The sequence below is a fragment of the Coregonus lavaretus genome, assembly GCF_964263955.1.
Source record: "Coregonus lavaretus genome assembly, contig: HAP1_SCAFFOLD_4359, whole genome shotgun sequence".
In the NCBI taxonomy this organism is placed as follows: domain Eukaryota; kingdom Metazoa; phylum Chordata; class Actinopteri; order Salmoniformes; family Salmonidae; genus Coregonus; species Coregonus lavaretus.
Genome location: NW_028156179.1, coordinates 565 through 14,228, shown reverse-complemented (window position 1 = coordinate 14,228; position 13,664 = coordinate 565). Strand labels below are relative to the sequence as shown.

The 13,664-nt window shown below is 43.2% G+C and overlaps 1 protein-coding gene across 1 annotated transcript; it reads right to left on the bottom strand.

Moving 5' to 3' along the window:
- Positions 1 to 4,597: 4,597 nt before the first annotated feature.
- LOC311126709 (tyrosine-protein kinase HCK-like) lies at positions 4,598 to 12,557 on the bottom strand. Its single transcript, XM_084200701.1, has 11 exons — positions 12,524 to 12,557; positions 11,852 to 11,948; positions 11,340 to 11,435; positions 11,157 to 11,260; positions 10,921 to 11,070; positions 10,140 to 10,292; positions 9,785 to 9,967; positions 9,454 to 9,530; positions 6,313 to 6,466; positions 5,810 to 5,941; positions 4,598 to 5,666 (listed from the first exon to the last, which is right to left on the bottom strand). The coding sequence occupies exons 4-11, from the start codon at positions 11,194 to 11,196 to the stop codon at positions 5,464 to 5,466; spliced, it is 1,092 nt and encodes a 363-aa protein (XP_084056827.1). The 5' UTR covers positions 11,197 to 11,260; positions 11,340 to 11,435; positions 11,852 to 11,948; positions 12,524 to 12,557; the 3' UTR covers positions 4,598 to 5,463.
- Between the last annotated feature and the right edge of the window lie 1,107 nt (positions 12,558 to 13,664).

The following is a 13,664-nucleotide window of genomic DNA, read 5'->3' as shown; positions in this document are numbered from 1 at the left end:
CACCGGGGGCAAACTACCTGCCCTCCAGGACACCTACAGCACCCGATGTCACAGGAAGGCCAAAAAGATAATCAAGGACAACAACCACCCGAGCCACTGCTTGTTCACCCCGCTATCATCCAGAAGGCGAGGTCAGTACAGGTGCATCAAAGCTGGGACCGAGAGTCTGAAAAACAGCTTCTATCTCAAGGCCATCAGACTGTTAAATAGCCATCACTAGGAGGCGTCCACCCGGTTATGTAACCCTGCACCTTAGAGGCTGCTGCCCCATATACATAGACTTGAAATCACTTGCCACTTTAATAATGGAACACTAGCCACTCTAATAATGTTTACATATTTTTGCTTTACTCATCTCATATGTGTATACTGTATTCTATTCTACTGTATTTTAGTCTATGCCACTCCGACATTGCTCATTCTAATATTTCTATATTCCTTAATTCCATTATTTTACTTTTAGATTGTGTGTATTGTTGTGAATTGTTAGATATACTGCACTGTTGGAGCTAGAAACAAGCATTTCGCTACACCCGCAACAACATCTGCTAAACATGCGTATGTGACAAATAAAATGTGTTTTGATTTGATTTGCACCATTCAAACCCTCAACCCTTTTAACAGCTGCTGCATATGAAATGCTCTGGACAGCCCTGACTTTGGCCACCTCATTCTCTTTCACCCTTGTTGGACATTCCAAAGACGTGGCTTCATGGTTCCCACCACAATTACAACATGTCACATTTTCATCACTTTAATAACACATGATATGATCTTTTCCACAACTTGGACATATCGGCTTCTCCCTTCTGCAAACACTTGAAACATGACCAAAAGCTTTACAATGATCACACTGCATTGGTCTTGGGATAGATGCTCTGACTCTGTAGTTAATATACCCTAACTGCACTTGAGTAGGGAGAGACTCCATATCAAAAAACCAAAGAACAGATAGACTCTTCACTTTTTCTTCATTCACCACACGATTCATCCGACGAGCATCAATCACTCCAGGAATATGTTTTATCTCTTCAGCATCAACTTCCCACGAGACTCCAGATATAACTGGATATAACTTTCGAAACAAAGCCTCCTTCACTCATGCTGCCAAACATGCCCTCGTAAAACTGACTATCCTACCGATCCTTGACTTCTGCGATGTCATTTACAAAATAGCCTCCAACACTCTACTCAGCAAATTGGATGTAGACTATCACAGTGCCATCCGTTTTGTCACCAAAGCCCCATATACTACCCACCATTGTGTAGTATGTACGATCTCGTTGGCTGGCCCTCACTACATATTCGTCGCCAAACCCACTGGCTCCAGGTCATCTATAAATCACTGCTAGGCAAATCTCCGCCTTATCTTAGCTCATTGGTCACCATAGCAACACCCACCCGTAGTCTGCGCTCCAGCAGGTATATCTCACTGGTCATCCCCAAAGCCAACACCTCCTTTGGCCGCCATTCCTTCCAGTTCTCTGCTGCCAATGACTGGAACGAACTGCAAAAATCTCTGAAGCTGGAGACTCTTATCTCCCTCACTAACTTTAAGCATCAGTTGTCAGAGCACCTTACTGATCACTGCACCTGTACACAGCCCATCTGAAATTAGCCCACCCAACTACCTCATCCCCATATTGTTAGTTATTTTGCTCATTTGCACCCCAGTATCTCTATTTGCACATCATCTCTTGCACATCTATCATTCCAGTGTTAATACTAATTGTAATTATTTTGCACTATTGCCTATTTATTGCCTTACCCCCATATTGCACACACTGTATATATATTTTCTGCTGTATTTTTGACTTTATGTTTTGTTTTACCCCATATGTAACTCTGTGTTGTTGCTGTTGTTATCGCACTGTTTTGCTTTATCTTGGCCAGGTCGCAGTTGTAAATGAGAACTTGTTCTCAACTGGCTTACCTGGTTAAATAAAGGTGAAATAAAAAATAAAAATAAAATAACCCCTTGAGGTGTGCTCTATTCCTAAGCGACACACACGACACCTCAAACTTTTCAATTCGGGTGAGACACAACACACGTTCCTTCTGATCTGCATCTGAAAAAAAAATCTAAACAAGCCCGCCTCTCGTGATTCTCACAGCCTTCACTCTACCCAGCACTCTCTCCACCAGTTTGAATATCTCAAATATTTTCCTCAAGATTGGTAATTCGATCAGCTGCTCCTCATTAACAAACCGTCCTCCTACTAGATACGAAGGGACATTCTCTTCACTGTACCCTACTTGGCTCCGTTTTCCATTATTTTGGACAATACTCCAATTCTCATTGATTCTACTGCCATACACGTGGTCTGCGGTTGTGAGGCTGGCTGGACCTACTGCCAAATTCTCTAAAACAACATTCTAGGCGGCTTATGGTAGAGAAATGAACATTAAATTCTCTGACAACAGCTCTGGTGGACATTCCTGCAGTCAGCATGCCAATTGCACGCTCCCTCAAAACTTGAGACATCTGTGGCATTGTGTTGGGTGACAAAACTGCACATTGTAGAGTGGCCTTTTATTGTCCCCAGCACAAGGTGCACCTGTGTAATGATCATGCTGTTTAATCAGCTTCTTGATATGCCACACCTGTCAGGTGGATGAATTATCTTGACAAAGGAGATATGCTCACTAACAGGGATGTAAACAAATTTGTGCAAAAAAAATTGAGAGAAATAAGCTTTTTGTGCATAAGGAACATTTCTTGGATGTTTTATTTTAGCTCATGAAACATGGGACCAACACTTTTCATGTTGCGTTTATATTTTTGTTTTGTGTACATCTGTTCAAAATGTTTTTGTATTTAGAATAAAAAAAATATACACTGCTCAAAAAAATAAAGGGAACACTTAAACAACACAATGTAACTCCAAGTCAATCACACTTCTGTGAAATCAAACTGTTCACTTAGGAAGCATCACTGATTGACAATAAATTTCACATGCTGTTGTGCAAATGTATTGGACAACAGGTGGATATTATAGGCAATTAGCAAGACACCCCCAATAAAGAAGTGGTTCTGCAGGTGGTGACCACAGACCACTTCTCAGTTCCTATGCTTCCTGGCTGATGTTTTGGTCACTTTTGAATGCTGGCGGTGCTTTCACTCTAGTGGTAGCATGAGACGGAGTCTACAACCCACACAAGTGGCTCAGGTAGTGCAGCTCATCCAGGATGGCACATCAATGCGAGCTGTGGCAAGAAGGTTTGCTGTGTCTGTCAGCGTAGTGTCCAGAGCATGGAGGCGCTACCAGGAGACAGGCCAGTACATCAGGAGACGTGGAGGAGGCCGTAGGAGGGCAACAACCCAGCAGCAGGACCGCTACCTCCGTCTTTGTGCAAGGAGGAGCAGGAGGAGCACTGCCAGAGCCCTGCAAAATGACCTCCAGCAGGCCACAAATGTGCATGTGTCTGCTCAAACGGTCAGAAACAGACTCCATGAGGGTGGTATGAGGGCCCGACGTCCACAGGTGGGGGTTGTGCTTACAGCCCAACACCGTGCAGGACGTTTGGCATTTGCCAGAGAACATCAAGATTGGCAAATTCGCCACTGGCGCCCTGTGCTCTTCACAGATGAAAGCAGGTTCACACTGCACATGTGACAGACGTGACAGAGTCTGGAGACGCCGTGGAGAACGTTCTGCTGCCTGCAACATCCTCCAGCATGACCGGTTTGGCGGTGGGTCAGTCATGGTGTGGGGTGGCATTTCTTTGGGGGGCCGCACAGCCCTCCATGTGCTCGCCAGAGGTAGCCTGACTGCCATTAGGTACCGAGATGAGATCCTCAGACCCCTTGTGAGACCATATGCTGGTGCGGTTGGCCCTGGGTTCCTCCTAATGCAAGACAATGCTAGACCTCATGTGGCTGGAGTGTGTCAGCAGTTCCTGCAAGAGGAAGGCATTGATGCTATGGACTGGCCCGCCCGTTCCCCAGACCTGAATCCAATTGAGCTCATCTGGGACATCATGTCTCGCTCCATCCACCAACGCCACGTTACACCACAGACTGTCCAGGAGTTGGCGGATGCTTTAGTCCAGGTCTGGGAGGAGATCCCTCAGGAGACCATCCGCCACCTCATCAGGAGCATGCCCAGGTGTTGTAGGGAGGTCATACAGGCACGTGGAGGCCACACACACTACTGAGCCTCATTTTGACTTGTTTTAAGGACATTACATCAAAGTTGGATCAGCCTGTAGTGTTGTTTTCCACTTTAATTTTGAGGGTGACTCCAAATCCAGACCTCCATGGGTTGATACATTTGATTTCCATTGATCATTTTTGTGTGATTTTGTTGTCAGCACATTCAACTATGTAAAGAAAAAAAGTATTTAATAAGATTATTTCGTTCATTCAGATCTAGGATGTGTTGTTTAAGTGTTCCCTTTATTTTTTTTGAGCAGTGTATATATTAATTGAAGTCATTCTTTTTTTTTTACTTCAAGCAGGTTGTTATAAAATCAGATAAAATCTCTTTCATATCATGATTCATACAGTGAGAAATCTGACAGATTTAGTCTTTACTCTTATACAAAACACCCTCAATTTGATGTAGGCTAGAATTACAATATGATAACCACAATATGATTTTATTCATTCATTTTATTCAACATAACCTTTAAGTCATTGCACTTACAAGCGCCTATAAGAAAATATCAAAAAGCATTTGGTTAAGAAATGCATTATTCATATAAAAACATATATCCCGTATTCAACATTCAATGTATTCAAGTCAATTGTTATGGTATCTACCTCAATGCACAAATTATTCAGCCATGTTAGACAAATGATGACAGTGGCCTACATAGAAAACAAGAAAACATGCAAGCAACATCTAATTTTACTCGTGTAAAAATGTCACATCCCCGTCACAGTTTTCTCACATTATTCCCTTGCGTAGTCTACATATACATTTAGTATAGAGGACTGACAAACAAGTAGGTTCCTCTCTGATAAAATAAATTAAGCCCCTTACCACATAGGCAAACAATGTTTTAAAGTGAACAGATTATACTTTTGCACTCCAGTGCTTATTCAGTGAATTATAGTAACAATGGTCTATGCCAGAATATAAATGGCCTTTTCCAATATATGCACTGGGCATAGGAAATCCACAATAAAAAAGACTGCAATTTTGCTATTTTTTTATTTTATTTCTGGCCACTCATATATTTTGCTATTGTGAAATTCCTATGTATATGCTCAGCAGGAAATGTCAATTAAATATAAATAAAGTACAATTCTGAAACGCATCACAGTGTGCCATGTCATGAATCGCTGTAATTCATTTGTTAGGTCATCACTCATAAAGCTACAGTAAATGCCATATTTCATAAGGAACCGTCTAAAAACATGTTCAGAACCCCCTTTTTTCCTCTGTAGGTTTGTCTGTAGGCTACTCTAGGAGTATGAGAGGATGCTATGTATCTGCCTAGATCTTTCTGTCTGGCTCAAGGCTGTTGCTGGTACTGGCTCTCTGTTGCGGTGTAGAAATCCTCCAGGACACTCTGCAGGTACTCAAAGGTTGGACGGTCCTCGGGCTTGTTCTTCCAGCACTCCAACATGACGTCATAGAGCTCCTGGGGACAGCTGTCGGTGCGCTGCATGCGGTAGCCTCTCTCCAGGGAGCGGATCACTTCTGGGTTCGTCATCCCTAGATGACAGAGCCAGCACAGAAGCACATCATTATAAAGGGGGGGAGAGGGTGAACCTTACACTTTATTCATTTCATTCATCATTCAATTAACATACAGTACAAGTACAGCAGAGTACATGTTCTCATTCAGGTCCTCTGACCTGGATATGGTGTGCGTCCATAGCTGATGATCTCAGTCAGTAGGATGCCAAAGGACCAGACGTCTGATTTGATGGTGAAGGAGCCGTAGTTGATTGCCTCCGGGGCCGTCCACTTGATGGGGAACTTTGCTCCTGTTAGGGAACAACAGTATGCTTTCTTACTGTACGTCTGCTGCCCCCTGCTGGCACTGAAATATATTACAGCAGCTTGTCTCAACATATTGCTTTCTACTCCAAACCATGTCACTCATTCACTTCAACACACTTTCCTCTGACACAATGATATCTTTCCCTTCTGATACAATCATGGCTCTCACTTCCTTGTTCCAACTCTGACTTCCCTCACTAATTGTTGTTCCAAACCACACCCCGATCTGAAAGCCTTCTAACTTTACTCTGATGTACTAATATTTGTTAACTCAGCTGTCATGTCACAGTCATTTGAATCCATTATGTGGCACAGACATGTTCCTCAAGTGGATAATGCCAGATGCTGATATTACCTTCCCTGGCTGTGTACTCATTGTCCTCAATGATTCGGGCGAGGCCAAAGTCAGCGATCTTGCACACCAGAGCCTTGGAGACCAGGATGTTGGCGGCTCGCAGGTCCCGGTGGATATAGTTCCTCTGCTCGATGTAGGCCATACCTTCTGCAATCTATGGACAAAGACATGGTTGGATGTCCGCAGACAGCAGGAAAGGTGGTCCTCCAGAAGCAGGAGCATGGGGGGTTTCTAATAATTCATCTCCCAAGTGCTCTCAATGATTTATTGTGCAATATATCTATTGTTTTCAAGTATAGTTTCTAACGCCTCCCCTTAGGTTCTGCTACGGGATAATAAAATAAGCAGTTAAAATAATGATAACGATAGCTATACTGGGACCATCTGGGTCCCTTTAAACTTCCAACTACCATCAGGCTTTATAATTCATCTCTCATCCCCTCTCCCTCTCTCACTCCTTCTATCGTTCTTCCTTTCTTTCGTTCTTCCTTTCTTTCTTTCTTTCTTTCTTTCTTTCTTTCTTTCTTTCTTTCTTTCTTTCTTTCTTTCTTTCTTTCTTTCTTTCTTTCTTTCTTTCTTTCTTTTTTCTCTCTCTCACACGGGTATATAGACACAAACTGACTGACATATTCAATCCATATCTCTAAAGTTCAGTGCTATAGCGCTATTCAAATTTAAAGGCAACGTTCCCGTGTTGGTGGAGACCGCGTTCAGGGTAAACGCTGCATATGTCGGCTCAATCGGAAATAACCTTTACATTTCTGTCGCAACTAGATAAGCCTTATCTGTGTACCAATCTCAGTGGAATAATTTAACATAAATCATAGCAGATTTAAATCTGACAATGTCTTCCTGTTCCCTTCTCTTTAAATTATCCTCTCTCTTTCTGTAATTCGACTCCTCATACAGTGGGGAAAAAAAGTATTTAGTCAGCCACCAATTGTGGGAGTTCTCCCACTTAAAAAGATGAGAGAGACCTGTAATTTTCATCATAGGTACACGTCAACTATGACAGACAAAATGAAAAAGAAAAATCCAGAAAATCAAATTGTAGGATTTTTTATGAATTTATTTGCAAATTATGGTGGAAAATAAGTATTTGGTCAATAACAAAAGTTTCTCAATACTTTGTTATATACCCTTTGTTGGCAATGACACAGGTCAAACGTTGTCTTTAAGTCTTCACAAGGTTTTCACACACTGTTGCTGGTATTTTGGCCCATTCCTCCATGCAGATCTCCTCTAGAGCAGTGATGTTTTGGGGCTGTCGCTGGGCAACACCGACTTTCAACTCCCTCCAAAGATTTTCTTAGGGGTTGAGATCTGGAGACTGGCTAGGCCACTCCAGGACCTTGAAATGCTTCTTACGAAGCCACTCCTTCGTTGCCCGGGCGGTGTGTTTGGGATCATTGCCATGCTGAAAGACCCAGCCACGTTTCATCTTCAATGTCCTTGCTGATAGAAGGAGGTTTTCACTCAAAATCTCACGATACATGGCCCCATTCATTCTTTCCTTTACACGGATAAGTCGTCCTGGTCCCTTTGCAGAAAAACAGCCCCAAAGCATGATGTTTCCACCCCCATGATTCACAGTAGGTATGGTGTTCTTTGGATGCAACTCAGCATTCTTTGTCCTCCAAACACGACGAGTTGAGTTTTTACCAAAAAGTTATATTTTGGTTTCATCTGACCATATGACATTCTCCCAATCCTCTTCTGGATCATCCAAATGCACTCTAGCAAACTTCAGACGGGCCTGGACATGTACTGGCTTAAGCAGGGGGACACGTCTGGCACTGCAGGATTTGAGTCCCTGGCGGCGTAGTGTGTTACTGATGGTAGGCTTTGTTACTTTGGTCCCAGCTCTCTGCAGGTCATTCACTAGGTCCCCCCGTGTGGTTCTGGGATTTTTTCTCACCTTTCTTGTGATCATTTTGACCCCACGGGGTGAGATCTTGCGTGGAGCCCCAGATCGAGGGAGATTATCAGTGGTCTTGTATGTCTTCCATTTCCTAATAATTGCTCCCACAGTTGATTTCTTCAAACCAAGCTGCTTACCTATTGCAGATTCAGTCTTCTCAGCCTGGTGCAGGTCTACAATTTTGTTTCTGGTGTCCTTTGACAGCTCTTTGGTCTTGGCCTTAGTGGAGTTTGGAGTGTAACTGTTTGAGGTTGTGGACAGGTGTCTTTTATACTGAAAACAAGTTCAAACAGGTGCCATTAATACAGGTAACGAGTGGAGGACAGAGGAGCCTCTTAAAGAAGAAGTTACAGGTCTGTGAGAGCCAAAAATCTTGCTTGTTTGTAGGTGACCAAATACTTATTTTCCACCATAATTTGCAAATAAATTCATAAAAAATCCTACAATGTGATTTTCTGGATTTCTTTTTCTCAATTTGTCTGTCATAGTTGACGTGTACCTATGATGAAAATTACAGGCCTCTCTCATCTTTTTAAGTGGGAGAACTTGCACAATTGGTGGCTGACTAAATACTTTTTTCCCCCACTGTATTCCATTTCAGTATCTTTCAAAAAAAAAATATTCTCTCACCTCACTTCACTCTAAAATCTACATACAACAGATGGCATAAACATACACGCTCACAGATAAGCATGCGTTCATAAGTTCTGCTTTACTGTTAATAAGTTCCTTATTGCCTCTGTTTATCTGCAGCAACAGGTGTACAAATGGAAATACTGTATGATCAGGTTTCAAACTGAAATGTTGGATTGTGTTGTGTCCAATACTGTCAAAAATAATTTCACATCACAATATTGTTGAACAGCAAACATTGGCGTGAAGAATTTTGGTTTAGAAACACGTTCTGCCACACACCTTCTTCTGCCAAGCTAAATACAGGATTTGAATATTGAAATGCTGCCTACAATAGGAAAAACATAGAACAAAGGCATGAAACAGAAGAGCATCCAAATGAGTGGCTTGCTATTGTCAGTCACTGGGCATAACAAGACCAAAGCATTCTCCTTTTTCTTTGGTTCTGGTGTTAGTGTCACACTTTTCCCTTCTACCACAGTAGAAGACTGGAAGAATATAAACAGTAGAACACTGGAAGAATATAAAACCATACAATTCAACAAAATCCAAACTGACAGTTTAACTTTGACATAACTGAATCTCACCTGTGCTGAGAAATCAATGAGTTTGGGGAGTTGAACACGGTTCCCCTCGTCACTCTTCAAGAAGTCAAGCAAACTGCCTAAACACACACACACGCACGCACGCACGCACGCACCCACACACACACACACACACACACACACACACACACACACACACACACACACACACACACACACACACACACACACACACACACACACACACACACACACACACACACACACAAGCACACACATGCACAGAAAAGCACACACAAAAATAGTAAATGACAGAGATACACTGATGTATCGTAATGTAAATGTATATAAAATATCAAACGGGTGTACACACCCTTCTCCATGTACTCTGTGATGATGTAGATGGGTTCCTCTTTGGTAACCACAGCGTTCAGACGGACCAGCTTGTCGTGCTGCAGAGCCTTCATCAGGTTGGCCTCGTCCAGGAAAGCCTCCACAGACATGGTGCCAGGCTTCATGGTCTTCACTGCCACCTTAGTGTGCTTGTTGTATGTAGCTACAGAAAAAGACACAAAGCAAACCACATTACCTATGCTAGCTCAGTTTACAGCTCCACCAAGCAAGATGTTTTCAGAATAAATATCAACTCATACTGATCTCCCAGTATTGGTCTGAACATAACCTTCTCAGAATGACCGAGTAAGAACTTTAAATGACATGGAGCTCACCCATCCAGACCTCTCCAAACTGGCCAGCCCCGAGCCTCCTGTCCAGTTTGAGGGAATCCCGAGGGATCTCCCAGGCATCCTTCTCCCAGGGCTTCTGGGGCTTGGGACTGAGGCAGGGGCTGGTCAAGGCCTGACACAGACCGTCTCCCTGCTCTGTAGGAAACAAACACATCCAGTAAGACATCCACACCCAAAGCTCTGAATCCTACAGGACAATTAATACCATTAGCTGAATGTATCATTGAACTGTACATAGCACACATTTTAAACCCATAGAAAGTCAGTACTGCTGGAGGCCAAATACACGATGTGTCCGTTTTCAGAACAGGCAGCCAGCAGAGGGGGCTGTTCATCTCCAACGTCCACAATCAACTTTAGTAGCAGTGGACACTAGTGCCTTCAAATTCAGAGCCAGTTCCACTGCTATATTTTACTGATTTAGACCTGGGACACCAGGTGGGTGCAAGTAACTATCAGGTAGAACAGAAAACCAGCAGTACTCCGGACCTCGTAGGGCAGTGTTTCTTTTAATCCTGGTCCTGGGGACCTCCGGGGGTGAACCTTTTTGGCGTTTTCCTTAGCACTACACGCCTGATTCAAATAATCAAAGCTTGATGATGAGTTGATTATTTGAATTAGGTGTGTAGTGCTAGGGCAAAGAACAAAAATGTGCACCCCTTGGGGTCCCAATGACCAGGATTGGGAAACACTGTCTTAGGTTAATAAGATTTGAATAGCCCTTCTCTAGTGTATTATGGATGGCTGTGATGTTGGCACTCACTCTTATAGTGGCCGACCAGTTCCTGCAGGGTGGTGAAGGTGATGCGTGGGGAGATGTAGAAGCCACCGTTGTCCAGCGTACGGATCTTGTAATGCTTGACTGTGTCTCCTGATTGGGAATCACTGTCCCTTACGGATAGGGAGTAGCTGCCTGTAGCAGGAAGGAGAGACGGCTTGCTAAAGTCTGAAAGTGCGCTTGTTTAATGTGTATGTCTAAGAGCTTTTGAACTTGCTCACCCTTGGTGGTCTCACTGTCACGGATCATAAACGATCCCATTTTGTTTCCTGATGCCAGCAGCTGCCTCTCTGCATCTTTCCTGCTCACTCCTTTAAAGAACCACCTGGGGGATGGGAAAGTTATATCAGACTAATTCCTTTGAGCAGCTTCTACTCACACACTACACTGGAGAACATACTTACTCTTCGGTTTCAAGGCTGTCTATGGCTACATAGTTACTGGGGATGAAGCCTTCCTGGCCTGTGCTGATTAACTGGGCTCTCCACCATTCTCCAGACCTACAGAAGAGAGAGAGAGAGGAGAGAGAGAGAGAGAGAGAGAGAGAGAGAGAGAGAGAGAGAGAGAGAGAGAGAGAGAGAGAGAGAGAGAGAGAGAGAGAGAGGGACGGACAGACGAACGGACGGACGGACGGACGGACAGACAGACAGACAGACAGACAGACAGACAGACAGACAGACAGACAGACAGACAGACAGACAGACAGACAGACAGACAGACAGACAGACAGACAGACAGACAGACAGACAGACAGACAGACAGACAGACAGACAGACAGACAGACAGACAGACAGATTGTGAGAGGTGAGGGAATAGGTATTATGGGTATTATAGGTATTATAGGTATTTTAGGTATTCAGTGCTCTGTATGGGTATGAATGCATCATGTTTATGTATAAATGTCAGATACACTCACTCCTGTAAGATTTTAAGCTTGTCTCCCTTCTTGAAGCCCAGATCTCCATCATTTATACCCTCATAGTCATACAGTGCAATGGCAATGCTCTCAGGACCTGGGGGGGGGAGGGGGCAGAGAATGTAAGTGTGTGTGTGTGTGTGTGTGTGTGTGTGTGTGTGTGTGTGTGTGTGTGTGTGTGTGTGTGTGTGTGTGTGTGTGTGTGTGTGTGTGTGTGTGTGTGTGTGTGTGCGTGCGTGTGTAAAAATGCAAAAATGTAAAATGTAATGTGCGTGTGTGTGTGTCTGTGTGCATGCACACATATGACAAAGAGAGACTTTGTTTTTTCCATCAAGTGCAACTCTTACATGATTAAAAACAACAACAACAGCGCTTTGCCTAGGTCACTTCCTGTCTGGCTGCTTTAGTGGTATAGCAGTGGAGAGATCATCTGCTGTCTCGTGTCGTGAGGCTCTGAGTGGGGGCTATCTCAAAACCTACACGTTCTCACCTCTTTCACTTTCCATATGTGGCCTCAGCCACATAGTCTATAATTACATGGCAACAAACAATTGACAGTATGTAGTGTGCTGCTGGAAATACGGTGTGATGAAGCTGAGCACTGTAACAGTTCCTACGTCACAAATTCAAGTGAGCCAAGTGAGTGCTGTAACTTCTCTGCGTCACACTCACCCTCAGAGGGGACTGGAGGGCCAGTGGAAATGGTTCTATTCTGTGAAAGACAGAAAGAGGTTTGAAGAGTTGAGGAGAACCATGGGAAATGTAGTATAGAAGCTGGGAGAAAGTGAGTGAAACATGAGAGGTCAAATGACAGATGAAGTAAAAGTGAGATAAATGGATAGAAAATAGGAATTCAAAACAGAAAGAGAGAAGAGACACCTTCCCCCAAATTATAATCATCTTTTTTTAAAACAACACCCTTGCCTTTGTTGCACTAACACTCACACTTGTCTTTTCTAACTGACTTTGCTGATAGCTGCTTTATTTATTTTTTTAATTTTTAAATGTTTAGTCATTTAGCTGACGCTCTTATCCAGAGCGACTTACAGTTAGTGAGTGCATACATTATTATTATTTTATTTCATACTGGCCCCCCGTGGGAATCGAACCCACAACCCTACCAACTGAGCTACATCCCTGCCGGCCATTCTCTCCCATACCCTGGACGACGCTGGGCCAATTGACTTACTATGACTGTGATATGTGGTTCTCACCTAGCTATGAACGCATTAAGTCCCTCTGGATGAGAGCGACTGCAAATGACTGAAATGTACATGCAAATTCAATGTCTGTTTAAACAATGATCACAAAATTAATTTCTGCGTTCAGTGGATGTGTTACTTCCCCTTCCTCATTCTAACAGCGCTTACAGTTGGTTTACAGTAAACACACAGGAAGTAATGACCACCCCAGACACCAAAGGAAACCCACTTATAGATCAGTCACTTACAGTGGGGAAAGAAAGTATTTAGTCAGCCACCAATTGTGCAAGTTCTTCCACTTAAAAAGATGAGAGAGGCCTGTCATTTTCATCATAGGTACACGTCAACTATGACAGACAAGATTGAGATTGTTTTTCTCCAGAAAATCACATTGTAGGATTTTTTATGAATTTATTTGCAAATTATGGTGGAAAATAAGTATTTGGTCACCTACAAACAAGCAATATTTCTGGCTCTCACAGACCTGTAACTTCTTCTTTAAGAGGCTCCTCTGTCCTCCACTCGTTACCTGTATTAATGGCTCCTGTTTGAACTTGTTATCAGTATAAAAGACACCTGTCCACAACCTCAAACAGTCACACTCCAAACTC

Coding starts and splice junctions, on each gene's coding strand:
- LOC311126709 (XM_084200701.1), bottom strand. CDS start 11,196: ATGGGATCGTTTATGATCCGTGACAGTGAGACCACCAAGG. Junction 9,531..9,784: donor CACAGAGTACATGGAGAAGG/GTGTGTACACCC, acceptor GTGTGTGTTTAG/GCAGTTTGCTTGACTTCTTG. Junction 6,467..9,453: donor TCATTGATTTCTCAGCACAG/GTGAGATTCAGT, acceptor CTTTGTCCATAG/ATTGCAGAAGGTATGGCCTA.